Raw genomic sequence first — 24,205 nt, 5'->3', positions numbered from 1 at the left:
AGTGTCCCTAGCAAAAAAATAAGGGACACCCACCATATCATCATAAAAGCAGCTAAGACACAAGGTAACCGTAGATGAACAAGGCAGGAATAGACGAACTGTTGGGTGAGACAGGTAGAAAGGAGGACTGGATCTTCTACTAAAGATTGAGGCAGAGTCTGGGGAAACTATGTTACCCGCCGCCACTGCTGAAAATTTCAGAGCTTCCAAGGACTTTAAGTAATGACGTTTAAATACTGTCGGCGATTTCCATCCAGTATATTTTTTCAACTCATCGAAGTTCATATGTTGGAAATAGTTAATTGAGGTGGCTACTGCCCTGACATCATGTGCTTTTGGAAAGGAGTCAGGATTGGCTTGTTTAATAAAGTACAGGATTTGCTGCCTGATGCTTTAATAGATAAAGTACCACCTTTTCTCTCTTAAAGAGAGGACCCGATGAGGATGAGGAGGTCCTAGACAGAAAGGCTCGTAAGGTCGATACTGGCAAAGAGATATATCTTGTGGAAGGGGTAGTACCTTCATGGCTCCCACCTCATCAAAGGATCTTCATTCTTAGCTATAAAACTACGTTCCGGAGAAAGAAATAGTACTTCCCTGTGGGAAGGAACTGAATATGATCCGGATCTCTGGATAATGCCGACAGTTCTGAAATTCTAGCTCCTGATGCCAAGCTTAATAAAATAGAGTTTTTCTTAAGAGCATTATAAAAGAACCATGTGTCATTATCAGTTTCTGAAGCCAGCTTTAGAACATCATTTAAGAACCATGACACTGACGTAGGCCTTACAGAAGGTCTAAGTCTAGCACACGCCTTGGGGAATAGACGAGAAGTAGGAGTCTGTCAAGTCTATGTTGAAAACCAAATTGAAAATCTTTTTTCAAGGCTGACTTGTTTGTCGTAATGGTGCTAGCTGCTAAGCCTTTTTCAAATAAAGACCTGAAAAAGGATATAGCTGAATTGATTGTCATGATTCTAATATCTGATTCTCTCAGGAAGGTTGCTAACTTTTTGACAGCAGCATCATACTGTCTTAAAGTTGAATCCCTTTTACGGATTCCAAGAAGAGAATATTTTGAGGGTCAATATTCGCATCCCTTTTGCAGCAAACTTCATGAAATCCATAAAGTTAGGGTTTTGAGAATTCCTGAGGAAGCGAACACAGTCTTCGTTTGTACTGACTGGGAGAGCTTGGGACTGGGAATCCGAAGAGGGCGAAGACCCAGTTCCAGAATTAGAGGGTACCAATTGCTCTTCGGCCAGTCTGGGGCTACTAGAGCCATTGACCCTTGAATGTCCTAAGTTTGTTCAATACCTTCATGAGAAGATTCACTGGAGGAAAGACATAAATCTTCTCCCAGTTGTTTCCAGTCTAGGGCCAGGGCGTCCGTGGCATAGGCCCGAGAGGGTCCAGGTTGGGGGCCACATAACATGGGAGTTTTGTGGTTCGCTTGGGATGCGAAGAGATCCACTTGTAGGCCTGGAACTCTCTGAAGAATCCATTGGAACGAACTGTTGTCCAGTGACCATTCCGACTCTAGAGGTACTGATCGGGATAGAGCATCTGCTATGACGTTTCTCACTCCAGCTATATGGGTGGAGGAGAGCCAACGAACTTGTCCGCCAGGGAGAGATGGCTACCATGACATGATTTAGATTGCGCGATTTGGAGCCTCCCCTGTTTATACAATGTACCACCACTGCGCTGTCCAAGACTAGCTTTATGTGGGAGTACTTTGGCGGACGTAACCTTTTTAGAGTCAAGAACACTGCCATTGCTTCCAGTACATTTATATGGAACTGACGGAACTGAAGTGACCAAGTTCCCTGAACTTTTTTGAACTGGGAATATCCTCCCCAACCGCTTAATGAAGCGTCTGTGTGGATGGTAATCCCGGAGGAGGAAACTGAAGGGGTACTGAAATCGATAAGTTCTTGACTTTTGCCCACGGGCGAAGTCGATTCCGTAGAATCTGAGGGACTGAGGATAACTTGTCCCTGGACCTGACATTTGCTCGTGAGCGCCAGATTCTGGTTAGGTCTTTCAGTTTGGCTTTCATCAAGATGTTTGTCACTGATGCAAACTGGAGTGAGCCCAGGATCCTTCCTGAGTTCTTCTCGACGCCAGTTTGTGACTCAGAAATTGCTTTGACTGACTTCGCTATTTCTTTCCTCTTGGTTGATGGAATCGACAGAGTATGGGAGGATAGATTCCATTGAATGCCCAGCCACTGAAAGTTTGACTCTGGAGTGAGTCTTGACTTGGTCCTGTTTATCTTGAAAACCTAGATATTCCAGGAACTGAATCACTTTCAGTGTTGCTTTGTGGCATTCCTCGACTGTTGGAGCCCAGATTAACCAATCGTCGAGGTACGCTACTACCATAACCCCTTGCGACCTTAGTTGTTGAACCACCACTTCCGCCAACTTCGTGAACACCCTGGGTGCTACGTTGAGCCCGAAAGGAACTACCTTGAAGGAGAACGTCTGGTCTCCTATCTTGAAGCCCAAATACGGACGGAAGTGGTCTTGCAATAGGGATATGATAGTAAGCGTCTGTAAGATCGATAGAGGTGGGTGACGGCCCCACGGGGAAGTAAGGTTCCGTACCTGCGAGATCGTGAGCATCTTGAACTTGTCGCAGCGAATGGCTAAGTTTAAGCGGGACAAGTCTAAGATTACCCTTCTTTTTTGTGAGCCTTTCTTTGGCACGCTGAATAAGCGTCCTTGAAATTTTAACCTGTTGACTCTCGCTATAGCTCCTTTCTGAAGGAGGTCCTCCGCATACTCCGTCAATTCTTTGGATGGAAGTTGGCGGAAAGGTCTGGATGGGGGTGGGTTCGCTATCCAGCTCCAACCCAGGCCTTTTGACACAATGCTCTGCGCCCACTTGCTGAAGTTCCACCGGTGGCGGAAGTGACAAACAGGCCTTCCCTCCATACCTGGAAAATTCCTCATTGGTTTTTGGTTAGCCTCCTCGCCTCCCCTGAAATGTTTTCCTCTATTAAGGACCCTCCCGATCCTCTCCCACGAAAGGATCGCTTACCTCTGCCTCCCCTACCCGAGCGGTCATACTTCTGGGAAGCCTGACCCTCGAAGACTTGATTGTAGGCTGGAGAGAGAGCGTAAGAGGTGGAGGGTTGAGGCTGGGGGGAAATAACATAGATTGGCTGCGACTGAGCCTTGGAGGTAGAGGTTGGGCTGCTTGCACCAACGGGACAGCTGGAACCTGCTGAGTAAAGCGTGGCTGCTTTCTTCTGGTAGGGCTGGAAACGTCTGGGTTTCCTTTGAGCCTTACCTCTGACCACTTGATCTTGGCGTCTCTTGGCTGTAAGACCCCAACGATCTTTAAGGCTTTGGTTTAATCTCGTAGCCTCTGCCTGGACCTCCTTCACCATCGCCTCTGGGAAGAGGTCTGCTCCCCAGATGCTCGATGTAAGCAATTTATTCGGCTCGTGCCGAATTGTTGCTTCTTGGAGGACATGTTTCCTACAATTCGTCCTAGCCGTGGCGAACTCAAACATATCCGACTGCACCGTTTGAGTCAGAGACTTGGTAAGAAGCTTAAAGAGTGGCTCAGAACCATAGGAAATGGTAGCCACCTCGGTTATGGCCATGGTATTAATAGACCTGGCTAACCTCGATTTAGCATCAAATTCAGCCTGAATAAGGCTATCTGGAAGCCTAGGTAGCTTCTCACCAAACTGCTCCATAGCACAGTCCGGTTTGAGTTTGCCCGCTGAAAAGGTGTTGGGCAGATCTTCCCACAACTCACCGGCTGAGGGAAGTAAAGGAGACGTAGGGTCCGCTTCTTTCAGCTGAGATGGCATGGAATCCCCCTTCTGGGCTGCTGGAATGGTGGTTGTTGCGATCTTTGTCAAGAAAGGGAGCGGGGTACTCTCTTCCATTGTAAAGATCGTAAAAGGACTCTTAAATGGTTGAATCTTTGTATTGGAACAATCCATGTCCTCTAGACACCTGAGCCATTCTCTCTGAGCCTGGTCTCGTGAATAGAGGACTGTCCTCTTTCGGTACTTATCGTCCCGAGTCATGCCGAGGCGGTGAGCCTGGCGTAGCCGATGAACGGAGGCTGAAGGTCTTCCGGGTAGAACTCGAAGTCTTCAATCCTCCGAGTTCCACATTCCGGGATAGAGATAAGTCCGTCTTGGAAGGGGGCGTATGACGCTACTCTCCAAGGATTGTTCATTGAGAACGGAGGTAGAGAGTCATACGGGGGTAATTGGGCTCCCCCTGTGCTGAAAGGTGGGGGAGAAGATAGTGGAGCTTGGCTCAGTCCGGCTATAATGTTGTCCTGAGAGGTGATCCTATCAGACAACCGGGAGATCATTTGTTCCATGCTGGTTTTCAGAGAACCAACCAGATCGCCCACTTGTTGCAACAGACCAGCGTTGGAATCCAAGGCCGGAGCTGCTGCGGAGGTGGAAGGATGGCTCTGAACCGGAACCAAAGGAAGTGGAACTGTCGACTCCGCTGGAGTGTGTGATCTCTCCCTGGAGGATCTACTCCTAGAGGACTTAGAGCCGGACCCAGAAGCTTTAGATCTCTCTGCTCCGGGATTTCTAGCCGGAGACTTACGAGAAGAAGATGACGCCGACGCCGTCTTTTTAGACGACGACGACGTCTTAGTCAAGGTTTTTACTGCTTGACCTTTGACCTTGGGTCTAACGGAAGCGTCAGGAGAAGTATATAATTCTGTGCCTGTAAAGCCTTGGAAGGATGGAGAGGTTGCAGGGGTAGAAGATCCAGTGGCACCCAAGGGCATCCCTTGGGCGTCCAACGTACCTACCTCGACCAACAGGTCGTCTACACCTACCATAGGTTCAATATTAATGTCCAATGTCGCGACTTCCGAGGAGATGTCCTGGCCTTGATCCGTCAACGAGGCAGCGAGCTGTTGCTGAATGAAAGCGATAGTCGGGGCCGCCTCTGCTGGGTCGACGTAGCCTGTAGCCTTGCCTCCGGGGAAGATCAGTACCGCCAACTTCTTTTCGAGAATGTAGGGCATACCCTTGGCGGCGTTCTTCCCAAAACCGCCGACCCAGGCCCGCAGGGTTGCCAGTGCGGTATCCCTCACAGCCGGAGCCTGGAAGAGAGGGTATTGATTAGATTTTAAGATGAAACTTAAAACTAAAACTAAATTAAAGGCTTAACCTAAAATTATAGGGGCTGCAAAACCCCATGAATTTTATCTTAAGTTTGGAAGATTGAATTTAGAAAACTTAAGAACTACAACAAAATGGGGACTGGCTAACGGAGTTGGAATACTTACCCCGTCTAAAAGCTGGCTCACCAGATCATAACAGATGGTACACGTCTCGTGATACCAGACCTGGATGTCCCCGTGCGGAGTCGCGCATGGAGCATGGGACCGGCAAACTTCGTGGCCACATGGGTCTTGAAGTGTGGCGGCGCATCCCGGATGCTCACAGTTGGTGGTCTGTAAGTGAAAAGACACATGAGTATCTTAAAGGCTATCACTTACAGGCTAAAGGACAGAAGAACTCCGTTGCATGCCGGAGCTCGGAAAAATTTTGGGCATAACCCCTCCCTTAACGCCTGAATAGGCTATAACCCCGGAGAGATCCGGTGAGCAGGTAAGGGAGGGGGGATGGTTAAGGTAGCTTAAGATAAACTTACTAGTTAACAAAACAGATCTTAAACTTATAAAAATCGAACGTACCGGACTAAGTCCAGTGCGTGGCGGAGTGTCGTGACTCAGCGAGACAGAGTGGTTAGTAGAGACCAACTGTATGTCCCGGTCCATCCTGCTGGGTGGAATAGCACCTTTCCGCTGGATGCCGGGGCTCCGGTAGCAGAGGAGCCCCAGTAAGGTGGGAAAGGGCGAGAGGACATACAGACTCGGGCTAGCAACGGAGCGACGGAGTAGCGACGGAGGGGGGAAAGGCCAATCCCCCCCACCTTACCATCCGGCCGGACCGAGAAGCTGGAGAGGTCGGGTCCAGTCTGGGTCTGTCCCGTCCCTCTACTCCCTCCGCCTGGGGGGGAGAGGGAGGCAGGCTCGGGTATGCGGAGCGAGCATGGGTAGACCAACCCACCCCCCCTGACTCTATGGAAGAGCGGGAGGGGGAAGATGACTGGACAGGCGTCTGGCTGCCCCGTGATCACGTAGTGACCACAGGGCGGTAACTACAAAACAATGAAACAATAAGGCCTAGAAAACACAACCGGCTGATCAGAGAGATGCTATCGGGAAGCAACCGAACTGAAGAGCGGTAGCATATGGGCCCTATGGGCCATAACCTAGGCTAAATGAAGCCAGACGCCTACTAACATAAACACAATATAATATAATATAATATAAATGAATAATCATGACAGAAAGAAACAAAAAGTAGGAGAAAAATCCAAGAGTGTGCGACTAACCCGAAGGAAAGTCTACCACTCAAAGCTAGCCGGGGCCGATACTAAGAGCCGTGGCTAGGGTCTGGATAGAAGGAGCCTACATAAGGTAAAAGACATGCATGCATGACAAAAACCGTGTAGACTGTACCCTAAAACAAATCGGATGATAAAAATAGAGCGTACTAAAGTAAGGGAATGTTCTGGGTATGGGAGACCAAGAACGAACCCGCCACGAGGCAGAACCATGCTGCCATGCTTCCGACCTAGAGTTCGTATTTATACCTAAAAAACGGCAAATACGGGCTCAGGGCCGGAAAGAAAACAATTGGTAATAAACACTGAGTACTTAACTTAGCTGCTGCGATGGCTGCACGCTCCATGATAAATAAATCCAAAGAAAAGGGCACAAATAACACAGAGCAAAAAAGGGCACGTGTATCTACAGTGCGCTAACTGAAAAGGATGGCCACCAGAGGCGCAGCAGTCGGCAGCATGGGATGGAGTAGTAGTAGTTGCTGCCCACTCTGTGGGTCGGCTCTCCTCTTGTGGGGATTTTGTAGTGGGAGATTTCTATTGGCATTCGGCTCGTGGTAGTGGTCTCACTCGCCATAGTGTTCATACCGACACCCTCTTGGAGGGTGAGCGAGTCAGTTGTACTGACCTTTTTCTTTATTTATTTATTCTCTGGTATGTGTTAGTACATTTACCCTAGAAATAATAGATTAAAGGATATTTCGCGCAGCGACACGAGCTGAGCCCAGAAATAATAATATAACTAACTTCAAATGAAAATTCTTCCCTTCGTCTTTTTCTGTATCAATTTCCCTACCTTCTCATAACTCCAGTGACGCTCGGAGCTGGGAAGCTGTGTAACAGTGCCATAAAATGGTCAACAAATTTAATGGTTTTTATGCAATCTCTCTCTCTCTCTCTCTCTCTCTCTCTCGTCTATGCTTCATCTCTCTCTCTCTCTCTCTCTCTCTCTCTCTCTTACTGATGAGATTCTTTTTATGGTATATGCATGTAATAAGTTTATTATTTATATTTTCCAATAGTAATACTATATGTGTAATAATAATACTATAAATGTAATTACAAAATTCATATGTGAGTATTTTAAATACAATAATTTTTCCATTTTACTCTTTTAAATACTGTAAGGACAACTCTCTCTCTCTCTCTCTCTCTCTCTCTCTCTCTCTCTCTCTCTTGGCTGCAAGTGTTAGAAGTACGTATGTATGTACATACGTATATACCTTTAAGGGTACTAATGTTTAGGATTACTTTGAAATTACATATATTGGTACAGTCTTTAAGATTAATACATTAAAATGATAATAATTTAAGGTAAATTTGATGTAGGATGTTACATAAGGTTTACATTTGGTGTTTCTGTTTTTCCTTCTCTCTCTCTCTCTCTCTCAGCTCTCTCTCTCTCCTCTCTCTCTCTCTCTCTCTCTCTCTCTCTCTCTCTCTCAGCAAAAGAATGGGGGGGGGGGGGGGGGGGGGGGGGATATACAGACAAACATAATTGTTCAGTCCTCTCTTTCTCCCTTCTCTGGAATAGATATGTGTATTTATGGTGGGGGGGGGGGGGAAATAAGTGTTGTCTATAGAAGTTCCTTTCAATCTATTGATATCGTGAGGGAGTTATTCTCTCTCTCTCTGTTATTGGCTGTTTATATATTTCTAATGGTAAATGTTTAAGATGACTTTGGAATTGATATTAATAATACCTGTACAATGGTATCTTTGATGTAGGATGATACTTTAAGTATACATTTGGTATTTGAACTTTCAAGATAGGCAGATATGGGCATTTTTAGAGGGGAGTTCTAAGGTACCTGGTACACATCCCCCGTGAATACGGGGAACACTGTACAGAGTTCCCCAAGTACAGGAACATAATCCCCCTTATTACTGTTATTTCTTATGGGAAAAATATGTTTAAATACATAATGCGTTTCTATTAACGCACACTTTCCTGGAACATAACCCTCGAGTTAATTGAGAGGTGACTGTACATCAAAGATTGTATTTTAGTAAAAGGAGCTGGAGCACACGAATAACCAACTGCCATAACATAATGTATCTGGTGCCAGGTGACTAAATTGCTTTTAGAAACTGTAAATTTGGGCTATGAGTAGCTAAGAAATAGCAAAAGCTGGCTTGTTTCCTCAAAAAGTATTCAGTCAAAAGTGACAGCTGAAAAGAAATGGTACTTTCTATGCAAGAGCTTGCAGATTTAGATGCATGAGATCTGATGAAAAGGAATAAATTGATGGATAAGACACCAAGAACATGATTCCAAGAAACTGAGAAGCATGAGGCAAGGCATTGGAAGGTTGCTATCAACAATATGAATTGTTTCCCTACACCCAAAGGTCTCCTACTGGAAGCAAAATGGCAATAGCAGAGGAAACCAGCTGCAAGTAATGGGGAATGAAGCATCTAGAATCCAATTTCAAGGGAGTCTGGTGCTGTTACATGACCTTATAAGTAAATAAATATAAGGCTGAGGGAACTTCTGTAAGAGAAGTGCATTACAATATACAAAAGAGATAGTAGTGAGGTAACGTGGAAGATCTATATCTAAAGGACACCCAGGAAATAATTAATGTGATGAGAAGGAATCCCAAAATTCCAAAGAGTATAGGAAGGGAGAAAGCTTGGCCAGCATGACTACTGGAACCACTGAGAACAAATATAGAAACTTATAGGTACATATTATTTATAGTAAAGCTTGAAAAAGGTATTGATGACTCCTAATGCCTAGCCTTAAAACAGCATTAATATCCACATTTCTTGGATAAGAGAAGCAACCAACGCTCTAATTTGATGTACTACCAGCATCTTTACCTGAACATCCCTCTAATCTGAAACTTCATATCATGCTCTGAAGATGGGAAGTCTGAGCCAGAAAGAGATGGTATTATTATATGTACGTACTGTATACATACCTGATTTTTCATTGTCCCTGTAGGTAAAAACAACCTCGACTTACTCCCTAAAGTCCATAGTCCCTGGCTATTATTATGTACTATTATTTCATGAAAGGAAATCATCTTCATAACTAGCATGTACGCCTCAAAAAGGAACAGCAATAGAAGCTGCAAGGTGATTCTGTTTAAAGGATGACTCAATCTTGGCAAGAAAATCTGGGGTACAGGAGAGCTAATTTAATCCCAGTTTTCCAATTGCATGACCTTGCTAGAGGTGGCATGGAGCTTACTCATTTTCTCCTAAATCTCCTTACAGAGGCAAATGCTACAGGCAGTCCCTGGGTTCGTCAGATCCAGATTACGCAGTTCTGGACTCATGGTGCTTGCCTCACGGCGCTGTTAACCCTGATTTTTCGGTACTGTAAGTAGATTTATGGCATCGTTACACAGATATACAGTGCTGTAAGTGTTATTTAATCCCATTATTAATTACGAGGCTTCCCGTTACGGTGTGCCCCAAGGGATGGAACTCCTGCTGTAAACTGGAGACTGCCTCCTAGGAAAATAATGTTGATAGCAAGAAAAATGAAATCAGCCCTAAAGTTTCATAGGGATGTCTTGTCATGCTCTTCAATGCTAGTGAAAATCCTGGATATAGAGACATAATCTCGATGAAGAATTGAGATTAATGCCTTGTTGTCTAAATTTTGTGGCAATGCATGGCCATAATCTTTGCTGCCTCTGAAATAGTTGGCAATGACTGGAACAGAGTCATTGAGAGGATTAACCTTCTTCCCATTACGCATATCTCATACCACCCCGATTACTGAGGCATGCTATTGTTGTCTGACATGACACCACCATCATGCAACTGGTGTGAGCAAAAAAACTCCTGAAGTGCCATTTTGCTTCAAATTGTGCTGGTTTTTGTCCTGATCGTCCAAGTACTCCAGAGCCTGATAATCTAGGGTAGTTAAAAAGAAAAGAGCCACCAAGCTCTGCCAGAGGAAAGACCAGAAAGAAGGCACAATATAGAGGTACAAAGGATAAAGACCAAAAAAAATTACTCTAAATTAAAAACTAAAAATTAACAAAAAAGAAAAACTGGTCTAAAGTTTCAATTGTAAGTGTATCATATAAAAACTTGTAAAACAAATATTAGTTGCAGTGAGAACCCTGCCTCTTAGAGGTAACCAAAATTTGCATCCAAGAGGCAGTTTATGCAGATTTGAAATAGGGAAGTTTCCTCCACCTGTAAAATATCATGTGTGTAAAGAAATTAGCATTATAATAAAAAACAACTATAGGAAAATTACATACAAAAGAGAATAAAAATGCTGCATATTTCTGGTAAATGCTAGTGTTTACCTTTAAATGTACATCAGCAACATCTGCATCTCCAAGGATCTCAGCTGGGACATCAAGTTTCACCAGGTACTTGGCTAAGTAGGCTCGTTTTTTGAGCTCCTCCATTCTCTGTAAAAGCCATGCCAGTATTGGATACAAGACATGTTTGTCTCCAGAAACCAACCCCTGACGAAAGGCACTCCTGAAATAACAAAATACTGTATAGAACACATATTAGTTTATAATATCTAGATATTTACAACTGCCAAAAAAGTTTCAAATAAACTTTTTAAAATTAGCCAGGTGTGTGGTACGTAGTATACAATTTCTAAAATAATCTACACGACTAGGAAAAGGGACATATTTCATAGTATTAAGTAGTATGTACAAGAAAAGCTTCGGAATTAGAGGGAAAAGGTACAATTAATAAGAACATCTTATTATTGCCACTACAGTAAAATTCTCAACTCTAATCAGGCTGGCCAGAGAAGAATTTTATTATAGCAGCATATACATAACTCAATACAGTATAGTACTAATTCTAAAAAATAGCAACTTTCTTTTAGTGAAACATTGCATTTCCTATGCTGTACGTATATGTAAACCTGAAGTCTTTAAGCAATATAAAAATATCTTGTAAAGTAAGCTAGTTTGGTCACTAAAACATGACAACAAGGTGGTTAACTAACAGGTAGATGAGCGGGCGAGGATGAAATCCATTCACCTGACTGTTAATTCTCACATTTCCCTTTATCAATATGGACAAAAGCAAGGATGTTAGAGGTGGAATCATTTTATCATTTCAGGTCTGTATTTCTAGGAAAAATGTAATTTAAGAAATAGTGATCTGCTCTTAAGAGAATAGACCATGTCTTCAATATGGAGATTCATTTTTTAGATAGGATGTTTTGTAGACTATTATTGCTACCTCCTGGAATTACAAGTTTCCTAGTCATGTATGCAAATAGAAGAAGGGTGGTTCCTGTAACATTCTGTGCAGCCTGGGAAATCTGAAGCAAAAAAGGGATTTTGACAGAGCAAAAATCTATTTCTGGGCGAATGACCTGTGTCGCCCAGTGAAATAAGTTCCTTTAGCACTATTTCTAGGTATAAATATTGCTAAATATACCAGAGAAAAAAGCTATATGGTAATGCCAGAATATTCTGGCTCGCTCACCTTTATCTAAGGTGTCGGTATGGTATCTAGGGCGAGTGAAACCACTACCAGAGGTCTTCTGTCATTTAGTCTCTTCCTTTGTCAATTTCCCCTTCAAACTAGGCGCCATACCAGCGCCATCTACCGCCCACTACCGCTACTACTAGTGCCTCAATAGCCATTCCTGAAAATAGCACCCAAACTTGGGGCTATAGGGTGAGGAAGGAAGGGGTGGGTTCACTGGGCGACACAGGTCATTCGCCCAGAAATAGATTTTTCCTTTGTCAAAATCCCTTTTCTGGGCTAAACCTGTGTCGCTCCGTGAAATAGTAACAGAGAATTGTTCCCACAAGCTTGGATATACGCTCTATAAGACTACTGGAAGGGAGAAACTAATTCTAAGATAATTCTACCCTATTTAATAAATTGCTTAAATCTAAACAGATTTTAACAATATCTAAAGTCTAGGTCCTTACTACAGTAGGTATATACTATTACCGCAATAATTATTGGTAAGGCCGGTGTGATTACTATGTCAACAAGTAATACTATATTTTTTACATGTATAAGATTAGTAGTTAATTACTATAACCAGTACAAGAATGGTTCAATTATACAATCCAAGTGAAAAAACCCGAGATGAAGGCTAGAGACTAAGCGAGGCGGTTAGGAGAGAAAAGGAGCTAAAGAAGGACGAGGTCTTTACGACTAGGTATGTCAACATGACTAGGCTGTGTTAGGGGAAACAATATTCACCTACTGCCACTGCTGAAATATTTAAGGGCTTCCAAGGATTTAAGGTAGTGGTGATTAAATACTTGAATTCCATCTTATATACTTCTTTAAGGTCATCACAGTTCATGTGGTGGAAGTGACTTATTAAGGGAGCTACCGCTCGGACATCATGTACATGTGGAATTGATTCCGGTTAACCTATCTAAAATTATAGAATTGTTATTTTAATCACTTAAATGAGACTGTTCCACCATCTGTCGAATGAATAAAGGACCTGAAGTTTTACTCGAAGTTCTGTTAAAATTGATCTCAAGTTCTGACTGGACATAGGGATAGATCCTGTGGAAGTGGGGCAATCTTCTAGGGGCCCCACCTACTCTGAGGATCCTTATTTTTAGCCAAGAATTCGATCTGGAAATACTAGAACTTCTCTGGATGGAAGAAAATCAATATGATTTTGTTCTAGCTAGCTATTGGGTCTTTTTAGGAAAAGGGCTAGGTTGTTTCTGTACAATCGTACTGCTTAGAAAAGGGAGTTGTAGGAACTACGGGAGAGATTAGTCAGGACTGTCAAATCTCGTGACAATTGCTGAAACGTTTCCGCATGGTTGGGGACCTCCCCGTAGACTTCCGTTGTCTGATTCTAAGAACAAGGTGTTAATAGGATCCATATTGGCATCTTCTTGTGCCGTGAAATTCATGAATTCCATAAAGTCAGGACCTTCCGAATCCTTGATGAAGCGTCCGCCGTGTTATACTAATCGTGCAGTCTGGGGTTGGGGGTCCGTCTGAGGCGGAGTCCCAATTCCCCTAGTTACAGGTCACAATTGCTCTTGAGTTCGTTGGGGTTAACAGCCCAATCCGTCCTTAGAAGGGTGGGAGTTAGCCTAGAACTTGCCTTAGTAGATTTATTGGAGGGAAAAATTAAATCCTCTGCCAGATGTTCCAACCTCTGGTATCCGTGGCCTGGGCCATGGAGTCCAGATTGAGGGCACATGAAATATTGTAATTTGTGGTTGGATTCTGTCGCAATAATTCTACTAGGAGATCTGGATTCTGTTGGCTGATCCATCTAAATGACCTGTTGTCTAAGGACTATGCCGACTGTAGCGGAGTTGTCCTTGACAGTGCATCTGCCACTAGGTTCTTGCTCCTGCCAAGTGAGTTGCTGACAGATGCCACGGTTTCTTGTTGTCAATGAAAAGATTGTTATCATGACCCGATATGTGGCTTGGCTGAAAGCTGTTCTCTAAGGAGAGTTACTAAGAATAGAAAACTGTCATGGCTTCCAAACACTGTTATGAAGCTAGCAGGGCGTTAGGAACCAAGTGTCCTGAGTGTTTCCATATTGGGGTAGTCTCCCAAAACGCTTAGTGAAGCATCCACATGGACCACTAACCTTGGCAGAGGGAATCATACCGGTGATGATTTTGTCAGATTCTTGACTTCTGTCCATGGACGGAGTCTCTGTAAATTGTGCGGGATGTGGGAACTCTGTTTCGCAATTCCCTGTCGCTCTACTCCGCCAAACCCGGGATATAGTCTTCCGTTGGCCTTTAGTAGAGTCCCTGTTACTGACGCGAATTGGAGTGAACCTAGAACTCTTTCTGGTTCCTCCGGGATGCTTGTCTGCCTTGAGGAACTGTCTCGCAGCCTTGCTATTTCCTTTCTTTTTTCCCCGGTGGGATCGAAAGTTATGTGATTTGAGGTCCCATTGTTTACTAAACACTGAAACCGTGGTGTCGGAGCGTGTAGGGATTCCTTGTGATTTGGAATCCTAGGAATTCCAGAAATTATCACTTATGATTGCCTTGAGACATTCCTTGACGTTTATAGTTCAGATGAGCCAGTCGTCTGGGAGATTACTAGGCTCATCCCTTGGGTTCTCAGTTATTGCACTACTGTTTCCGCTATCTTGTAAATATTCTGGGGGCTCTGATAAGCCCAAATAGCCTTACTTGAAGGCGTAAGCCTGTTGCCTAGTCTGAAGCCTAGAAAAAGGCGGAAGTGACTTGCTACCGGAACGGGATAGTAAGTATCTATAAGATTATAGGTATTGTGACGGCCCCACGGGGAGGTAAGGTCTGTACCTGCGAAAACAGTTAGCATATGAAACTTGTCGTATTAAATATATGAGTGTCAATGAGACAAGTCTAATATTACCCTTTGTTCGATTGAATCTTCAAGGAATCGCTGGAGAAGCGTCCCTGAAATTCTAAATATTTGCACCTGTAATTACTTTCTTCTTCAGAAAGTCTTAGGTGTCCTTTATCTCATCCAGCATTTGGGCCATGGGGTCCAGATTGGGAGCCACATAGTCTTGTAACTTGTGGTTGGATTCTGTGGCAAACAAGTCCACCTGAAGACCCGGGCACTGCTGACTGATCCATTTGAATGACATGTCGTCTAAGGACCATTCTGACTCTAGTGGAGTTGTCCTTGACAGTGCGTCTGCCACTACGTTCCTTACTCCTGCCAGGAGAGTTGCTGACAGATGCCATTGGTTCTTTGCTGCCAACGAAAAGATTGCTATCATGACACAGTTTATGTGGCTTGATTTGGAACCTCCTCTGTTTATGCAGTGGATTATTACTGCGCTGTCTAATACTAACCTGATATGGATCTTCCTCACCGGAGAGTGTTTCCTTAGGGTTAGAAATACTGCCATGGCTTCTAAAGCATTGATATGAAACTGGCAGAGTGTTAGTGACCAAGTGCTTTGAACCTTTTCATATTGGGAGTATCCTCCCCAACCACTTAGTGAGGCGTCCGTGTGGACCACTAAACTTGGTGGAGGGAACTGTAATGGTATTGATTTTGCCAGGTTCTTGACTTCTGTCCATGGACGGAGTCTCTTTCGCAGTATTGGAGGGATGCGGGAAATTTTGTCTCGCAATTTCCTGTTCGCTCTGGTCCGCCAAACCCGGTTTATATCCTTCAGTTTGGCTCTTAGTAGAACATCTGTTACTGAGGCGAACTGGAGCGAACCTAAGATTCTTTCTTGGTTCCTCTGGGACGTTTGTTTGCTTTTGAGGAAGTCCCTCATAGCGTTTGCTATTTCCCTTCATTTCACCGGCGGGATCGAAAGTTTGTGTGAATTGAGATCCCATTGTATTCCCAACCACTGAAACCGTGATGCCGGAGTGATTCGGGATTTCTTGTGGTTTATCTGGAATCCTAGGTATTCCAGAAATTTTAGTACTTTTCGGGTTGCTCTGAGACATTCTTTATCGTTTGTGGCCCAGATGAGCCAGTCGTCTAGGTAGGCTAATAGCATTATCTCTTGAGCTCTCAGTTCTTGTACTACTGTTTCTGCTAACTTTGTAAATATTCTGGGCGCTATGTTGAGCCCAAATGGCATTACTTTGAAGGCGTAAGCCTGTTTGCCTAATCTGAAGCCTAGGGAGGGGCGGAACTGCCTTGCTACCGGAACATGATAGTAGGCATCTGTAAGATCTATAGAGGTGGTGACGGCCCCACGGGGAAGTAAGGTCCGTACCTGCGAAATGGTTAGCATGTGGAACTTGTCGCATTGAATGTACGAGTTCAGATGAGACAAGTCTAATATTATTCTTGGCTTGTTTGAGTCTTTCTTTGGAACGCTGAACAAGCGTCCTTGAAATTTTAAGTACTTGCTCTTTGTAACTACCCTCTTTTGAAGAAGGTCTTGGGTATAATTTATTAGGTCTGCCGTAGGATGTTGATAAAAATTGGTTGATGGAGGAGGCCCTTTCTTCCAACTCCATCCCAGTCCTTTGGCTATTGTGCTGTGTGCCCAACTGCTGAATTTCCAGCGGTTCTTGAATAGGCACAGCCTCCCTCCTACCTGAGGAGTCTCACTGGTTCGCTGAGGGTCGGCTACCCCGGCTTCCTCTGAAGCCTCTTCCTCTGCCGGATGCTCCTCCGCCAGCTCTGCGGAAAGCTCCTCTGGCTCGGCTACCTCTTGCAAACCGGTTATACCCATGAAATACCCCCTGGTTCTCATAGGAGGCATTAAAGGCCGGGGAAGGGGTAAAATTGGCCGAGCCTTGAGGCTGCTGAGAGGGTTGGCTCTGCAGCAGCATGAACTGTTGTTGAGGCTGAGCCTTTGAAGTGGATGGTTGGTTCAGCTGGTCTACTGGAACCGCCTGGACCATTGTCTGAGGTTGGGTAGTCTGGAACCTCCTTGCTCTCTTCTTTCCCCTGGCCTGGGCTCCAGAAGATTCAAATCTTCTCTTGGGGATCAGGCCCCATCGAACTCGCAAGCTCTGGTTAACCCTGGCTGCTTCCCCCAAGACTCCGTTCACTACTGTCTCAGGGAACAGGTTCGCACCCCAGATCGAAGCCTTGATGAGTCTGTTTGGCTCATGGCGAATAGAAGCATCAGCCAAGACGTGCTTTCTGCAGTTCCTCCTGGCTACAGCGAAGTCATATACGTCACACTGTAAGGTGTGAAGTAATGACTTCGCCAGGATCTTGAACAAAGATTCGTCCGTGTAAACCAGGGTCGTCATTTCCGCTATAGTGGCGGAATTGATAGACCTACACAAGCGACATCTGGCTTCGTATTCTGCCTTTACCAGTGCTCCTGGGAGTCTAGGCAAGCGCTCGCTAAAGAGCGTCGTCGCACAATCCTGGCTCAACTTCCCTACTGAGAATGTTGCCGGGGCATCCAACCAACACTCCGTTCCTCCCAGAAGGAGCACGGATGGTAAATCCGTCTCTCTGATCTGAGGCATGGGTTTGTCCTCTGCTGTTGCCTGGAGTGTCAGCTCTACAACCTTAGAGGTACACGGAATGGGAGTGTCATCAGGGACCACAAACATGGTGAAGGGACTCTTGTGGCGAGTCAGCTTAGTATTTGTACACTTCCATTCAGTTAAGGTTCGAACCCAGGCTGATTGAGCCTAGTCTCTGGGGAAGATGACCGTCTCCTTTGGTACTTTGTCCTCTCGGATCAATGCCTCCTCCGTCAGGCGTGCATATCCTGAAAAGGGGAATTGGAGACCCGGCGGGTAGAACTCAAAGTCTTCCACTGGCCGGGTTCTACACCCCTCAATTGTCAACATGCCCTCTGAGAAGGGGGCATGAGCGGCTAGCCTCCAAGGGTTGTTGTTCTTGAAGGGTGGCAGTTTCGAGGCGTCCGGTACTGCCATAGGTTGCTGCGGATGTCCGGACTGGAGGACTCCCGGCATCAGTGTCTCTTGGTTCTCCAGTCTTTGTGCCAAAGACTGGATTGATTGGCCTGATGTCTCCAGACTCGAGACCAGCTGGGCTGAGATCTCCTGGAACTTGGATTGGACCTAGTTCCCCATCTCTAGCATCAGCATGCTGGAAAATGCTGCCGGGTCAAAACCCGAGTCCTGGGATCTGGGTTTAGCCAATTTTGTCCTCGATCCCTGCCTAGGTGTGGCAGCTTTTGCCGCGTCTGCCATCAGTTTGGGGGCTGATGATGAACTGGAACGGCTTTCCCTAAGGGACTTCGGTTTGGAAGGCTTAGGGAGGGACTTAGCAATAGACCAATGGGTGTCTATCTTAGCTTTAACTTTAGGGATTACTGACCCCGACTTGCACCCAGAAGTCGTAGGCCTCTTGGTAAATCCCTGAAACAAAGAAGAAGAGGAATGAGACGGGCTAAAGGACAGTGCTTTAGCCCGTGTACCAACTGCCTCACTTACTCCCTTACCTTCATCTTGGGCGTCGGTTATCATGGGCTCGAGGTCCAGATTGATCACCGCAACCTCTCCGACTACTTCATCGCCCAAACCCTCCAGGTCTTCCGCTAGTACGGCCTGAGTTTCTTCTCGGATCCTGGCGATGATCAGGGCCGCCAGATCCGCCGATACGGCTACTGACATCTTTGCATTAAGGTAGACGAGGGAGCAAAACTCTTCAGAAAGCATGTAGGGCTTTTTGCCCTTGGCGTTGCGGCCAAATCCTCCTACCCAGATCTTGAGGGTGGCGAGAACTGAGTCCTTGACGGCCTGCGGGTTCTGGAAGAGACATTTACTTTTAAATTCTAACCATAAGTTAATTTATGACTATCTCAAAATTGTCTCCAGAATTTTCCAATATCTCATTCAATGAGCTGGTACCTACTGTGTCGGTAGTGAGCTCTAGCACCAAGTTGTAGCAGATCTCACACCCATCTGGATGCCAAAATGATATTGTTATGATACAATAAAGTTTCATACATACTTACCTGGCAGATATATACATAGCTATCGACTCCGTCGTCCCCGACAGAAATTCAAATTTCGCGGCACTCGCTACAGGTAGGTCAGGTGATCTACCGCCCTGCTCTGGGTGGCAGGACTAGGAACCATTCCCGTTTTCTAATCAGATTCTCTCTTCCACCTGTCTCCTGCGGGAAGGCTGGGTGGGTCTTCAATCGTATATATCTGCCAGGTAAGTATGTATGAAACTTTATTGTATCATAACAATATCATTTTCATACATTCAACTTACCTGTCAGATATATACATAGCTGATTGACACCCTTTGGTGGAGGGCAAGAGACAGCTAACTTACTGACTAGACAGGTAAACAACATATGTTGTAGGTATAAATAGACCTTGGTTCCTACCTTATTAGATGGAAGACTTCGTGGCTACTGCCCAGGAGTCTGCTTCAGCTCAAGAGCCTTAGCGAGATAGTGATCTGTGGCCAAGAGTTCTTGCTGGTCTGTCGATGGGGTCTTATCCACTTACTCGGCAGAGCCTAACTGGCATTTGTCAAGGGGTGCTAATCCGCTTATATGACAACACGCCTTCTTTAAGAGCACACAACCGATCCCAATCACCCATCCTAACCCGTGTTAGTTCTAAGATTGTTAAGAGTCATCCCCAAACTCTTAGCACAAACAACACAAACTCGATAATCATACATACAAAATCAAATTTGTACCCCTCTAATAGTCAGCTGTCACTCGATTTCCTAATGAAGAGAAGTGAAGGCCGCCAGTGCGACATCTGACACTCCCATGCACAGGAAACACAAGAACACATCCGACAAGAGGGTTACGTACACATATTTAAGGATCGGTGCTCTCTCCTTTACCCAGAACCGTCTGTGTTGACACAAATGGACCTAGAGAAAAACATTTCTCATACGTCACTCGCACATCTTTTAAGTAATGAGATGCAAATACTGAGTTGCATCTCCAATAGGTTGCATCCAAAATATTTTTAAGTGACATATTTCTTTGGAACGCAATAGATGTCGCGATTGCCCTTACCTCATGAGCTCTTACTCTTAATAGATTAAAAGAGTCATCTGGGCAGTTCTTATGAGCCTCGGTAATTACACTTCTAACAAAGAAGGCCAAAACATTTTTAGACATAGGTCTCTTGGGGTCTTTCACCGAGCACCATAGACCATGTTGTGAGCCTCCCAACCGCTTCTTTCTGTCCAGATAGAATTTCAGTGCTCTAACTGGACAAAGTGATCTTTCTATTTCTCTGCCTACTAGGCTAGTAAGTCCTTTTACCTCGAAACTCCTGGGCCAGGGATTCGAAGGGTTCTCATTTTTGGCAAGAAAAAGAATCTGGAATGAACAAATCGCAGAATCTTCTTTGAAGCCAACTCGTGACTCAAGGGCGTGCAACTCACTGACCCTTTTAGCCGTAGCCAGAGATAGCAGGAATATACACTTTCTAGTGATATCCCGGAATGAAGCCGTATGAGGTGGTTCGAACTTTTCCGAGGACAGAAATTTCAGAACCACATCTAAGTTCCAGCTCGGAACCCTAGGTTCTACTGACTTCGACGTTTCAGAGGAGCGGATGAGATCGTGCAAATCTTTATCATTCGTCAAATCTAAACCCCTGTTTCTAAAGACTGACGAAAGCATACTTCTGTATCCTTTAATTGTTGGTACAGAGAGATGTGACTTTTCCCTCAGGAAAAGAAGGAAATCCGCAATTTCGGTTACAGAGGTATTGGAAGAGGACAGCTTCTTCGACCTGCACCAGTTTCTGAAAACTTCCCACTTCGATTGGTACACTCGCCTAGTAGATGATCTGCGGGCTCTAGAAATTGCGCTTGCCGCCTTGCGAGAAAACCCTCTCGCTCTGACAAGTCTTTCGATAGTCGAAAGGCAGTCAGAGCAAGAGAGGGTAGATTTTGATGGTACCTCTCGAAGTGGGGTTGTTGAGCAGATCTATCCTGTTTGGAAGAGATCTGGGGAAGTCCACTGTCCACTCCATCACCTCCGTGAACCAAATTCGGGATGGCCAATATGGGGCTATCAGAGTCATTCTGGTTCCCTTCGAGGCCACAAACTTTCTGACTACTTCCCCCAGTATCTTGAATGGGGGAAAAGCGTACACGTCTAGCCCTGACCAGTCCAGGAGAAAGGCGTCTATTGCATAAGCCCTGGGATCTTCTACCAGGGCGCAAAATGTATCTATCCTTTTGGAGAGAAACGTGGCGAATAGATCTATTTGCGGTTTCCCCAAAAATACCAAAGGGTCTGACAGACTTCCGAGTGGAGGGTCCATTCTGTAGGAAGGACCTGGAACCTCCTGCTCAGTCTGTCCGCTCTCACGTTCCTCTCTCCTTGAACAAATCTCGTTAGAAGAACCACGTTCCTTTGATTTGCCCAAATCAGCAGATCTCTTGCTAGTTGGTATAGGGCGAGAGAGTGAGTTCCTCCTTGTTTCTTGACATAAGCCAGAGCGGTCGTATTGTCGGAGTTTATCTGTATTACTTTGTCTCTGACTATCTGCTCGAAGCTCCTTAGCGTGAGGTGAATCGCAAAGAGCTCCTTGCAATTTATGTGCCATGACACCTGCTCTTCCGACCAGGTGCCTGACACTTCTTTGGACCCTAAAGTCGCACCCCAACCTGTCTCCGACGCGTCTGAGAACAATGTCAGGTTTGGGTTCCGTACTTCCAAGGATACTCCTTTGTTTTCTTCTAAGGGGGTCAACCACCACCTTAATTGTTGTTTTATTTCTAATGAGATTGGAAACGTGTCCGAGAGCTGTCCTGTCTTCCAACTCCAACTGCTTCTCAGGAAGAACTGAAGCGGACGGAGATAGTCTTCCTAGAGGAAAGAACTGTTCGAGCGAGGAAAGGGTCCCCAGAAGGCTCAACCATTCCCTCGCTGAAGTACGCTCTTTCTCTAAGAAGTTCAATACTGTGGCACAGCCTTTCCTTATTCTCTCTTGAGAAGGAAAAACTCGAAAACCCCGAGAATCCATCTGAATCCCCAGATAGACTACGTTCTGGCTGGGGACCATCTGAGATTTCTCGAGGTTTACGATTAATCCTAATACCTTTGTCAATTCCAGGATTGTTGACAGGTCCTCCAGACACTGCTTTCGAGACCTGGCCCTGATGAGCTAGTCGTCCAGGTATAGGGAGACGTTTATCCCTTTCATGTGAAGGTGTTTTGACACATTTTTCATCAAGTCTGTAAAGACTTGGGGAGACGTAGATAGGCCAAAACACAGGGCCCTGAACTGATAGATCCTTCCCTCGAACATGAAGCGAAGGTACTTCCTCGACGAATGGTGAATCGGGACGTGGAAATATGCGTCTTGAAGATCTAGGGACGCCATCCAATCTCCTTGACGGAGAGCTGCAAGTACTGAGGCAGACGTTTCCATGCTGAACTTCTGTTGTTGTACGAATTTGTTCAGCGAACTTACATCCAGTACCGGTCTCCATCCCCCCGAGGCTTTCGCTACGAGAAACAAACGATTGTAAAACCCCGGGGAGCTTTGATCCAGTACCAGCTCTATTGCTCTTTTGTCCCACATCTGTTCCACCATTTGACGAAGAGTATCCATCAGAACAGGGTCCCTGTATCTGGCTGACAGTTCCCTCGGTGATGTTGTCAAGGGGGGCCTGTCCTTGAATGGGATATAATAACCCTTCTTGATTATTGACATTGACCAAGGATCGGATCCTATGTCTTCCCATGCTCCCGCAAAGAACTGTAACCTGGCTCTACAGGTGTCTGGAGGAAAGATTTCTCATTTTCCCTTCTTAAAGGGACGGAAGGCAGATCTTCCCCTTTTTTTCCGTTGACTTTCGTCTGGCGATGGATCTAGCCTGAGGGCCTCCTCGAAAGGGCTGCTGTTGTTGAGCTGGCCTAGAGGCTTTCTTTTCCTCACTGGCCACAGGTCTATTTTTCCTTGAGGATTGCCTTAAAAGATCTTGAGTGGCTTTCTCAGTTAGCGAATGGGCAATGTCTCTCACCAACTGAGAAGGAAATAAATGTTCAGAGAGAGGCGCATACAATAAAGCGGATCTCTGCGAAGGCGAGACGGCCTTAGTGAGAAAGGCACTATGAACCGCTCTCTTCTTTAGTATTCCCGCACCGAAGAGGGAGCATACCTCTGCCAATCCATCTTGAACCGCCTTATCGATGCATGTAAGGATGCTATGTAAGGTTTCAGGGTTTAGTGTTCTTTTCATGGGACTTCTTAGCAATAACCCCAAGGGACCAATCTAGGAAGTTAAATACTTCTAAAGTATGGAAAAGTCCCTTGAGGAGATGGTCCATTTCCGAAAGACCCCATGTTGCTTTTGCTGAATTTAAGGCATGTCTCCTCGACGAGTCTACGAGACTGGAGAAGTCCGATTCAGCTGAAACGGGCAGAGACAATCCCATATTTTCTCCCGTTTCGTACCATATGCCTCTCCTACCCCTTAGTTTAGCGGGAGGCATGCAAAAGATTGTCCTTCCTAACTCCTTCTTTGTCTTGATCCAGGAGTCAAGAGATTGTAAGGCCCTTTTCATGGATATGGCCGGCTTCATTTTCAGGAAAGATGAAGACTTGTGCGCTTTCGTACTTGAAAATAGAGAGCGCGGAGAAGGAGGAGCGGCTGGAGTCAAGGCATCTCCATATTCTTCTAAGAGAAGAGAAGAAAGAACTTTGTAATTCGAAAGTCCTTCTCTGTTAGTAACTTCGTCCTCCGAGACGTCATCTAAATTAATAGGCTCGGAAGGAGAAGGCTCCCTTCCCTCCTCTGTCTCCTCTCTTGATTTCTTCCTTTCCGAAGAAGAAGCACTTCTATTAGGAGAGGGGCTAGGAGTAACTCTCTCTTTACGTTTATCATTAGGGTGCGAGTCTGTATAACTGTTTTACGCCTGTTAGACTCCTGTCGGATATCAAGCTCTTCAGGAGGAGAATGCGCCTGGCATTTAGCAGGAGTATCTCGCTGAGAATACTCCTGGAGCCTGGTAGGAGTATCCTGTTTGGAATACTCCTGGCGCCTGACAGTCGTAACACTCTTTGAATACTCCTGGCGTCTGGGTAGGCGCATCTCGCTCCAAATACTCCTGGCCGCCTGTTAGGATTACTTGAAGCTCAGAATACTCCTGGCGCTTGGTAGGCACATCGCGCTTCGAATACTCCTGGCGCCTGGTAGGAGTAATAAGTCTAGAATACTCCTGGCGCCTGGTAGGAGTATTACTTCCAGAATACTCCTGGCGCCTGGGAGGAGTATCGAGGTCAGAGTACTCCAGGCGCCTGGCAGGAGTATCTCTTCCCGAATACTCTTGACCTTTGGAAGGCGCATCTAGTTCCGAATACTCCTGTGGTTTGGTAGGAGTATCGCTCATGGAATGCGCATTTCGAATGGCAAGTATATTGCGCTTAGCAGGCGCTTTATCCTATCAGGAATTCTCTCTTCTCCAGTTGGCTC

At 45.4% G+C, this 24,205-nt stretch overlaps 1 protein-coding gene across 1 annotated transcript in view; it reads right to left on the bottom strand.

Annotated features, from left to right (window-relative positions):
* The window catches only part of LOC135210934 (intraflagellar transport protein 81 homolog), a gene marked incomplete in the record, with an annotated part of 587,949 nt that overhangs the window by 201,916 nt on the left and 361,828 nt on the right, over positions 1–24,205 (bottom strand). Inside the window, 1 exon segment of the mRNA XM_064243906.1 lies at positions 10,696–10,876. Within this exon segment, the coding sequence (XP_064099976.1) occupies positions 10,696–10,876 (181 nt within the window).

This window comes from Macrobrachium nipponense, chromosome 4, assembly GCF_015104395.2.
Source record: "Macrobrachium nipponense isolate FS-2020 chromosome 4, ASM1510439v2, whole genome shotgun sequence".
Lineage (NCBI taxonomy): Eukaryota > Metazoa > Arthropoda > Malacostraca > Decapoda > Palaemonidae > Macrobrachium > Macrobrachium nipponense.
The sequence above is the reverse complement of the archived record's forward strand: the minus strand, read 5'-3'. Positions and strand labels throughout refer to the sequence as shown.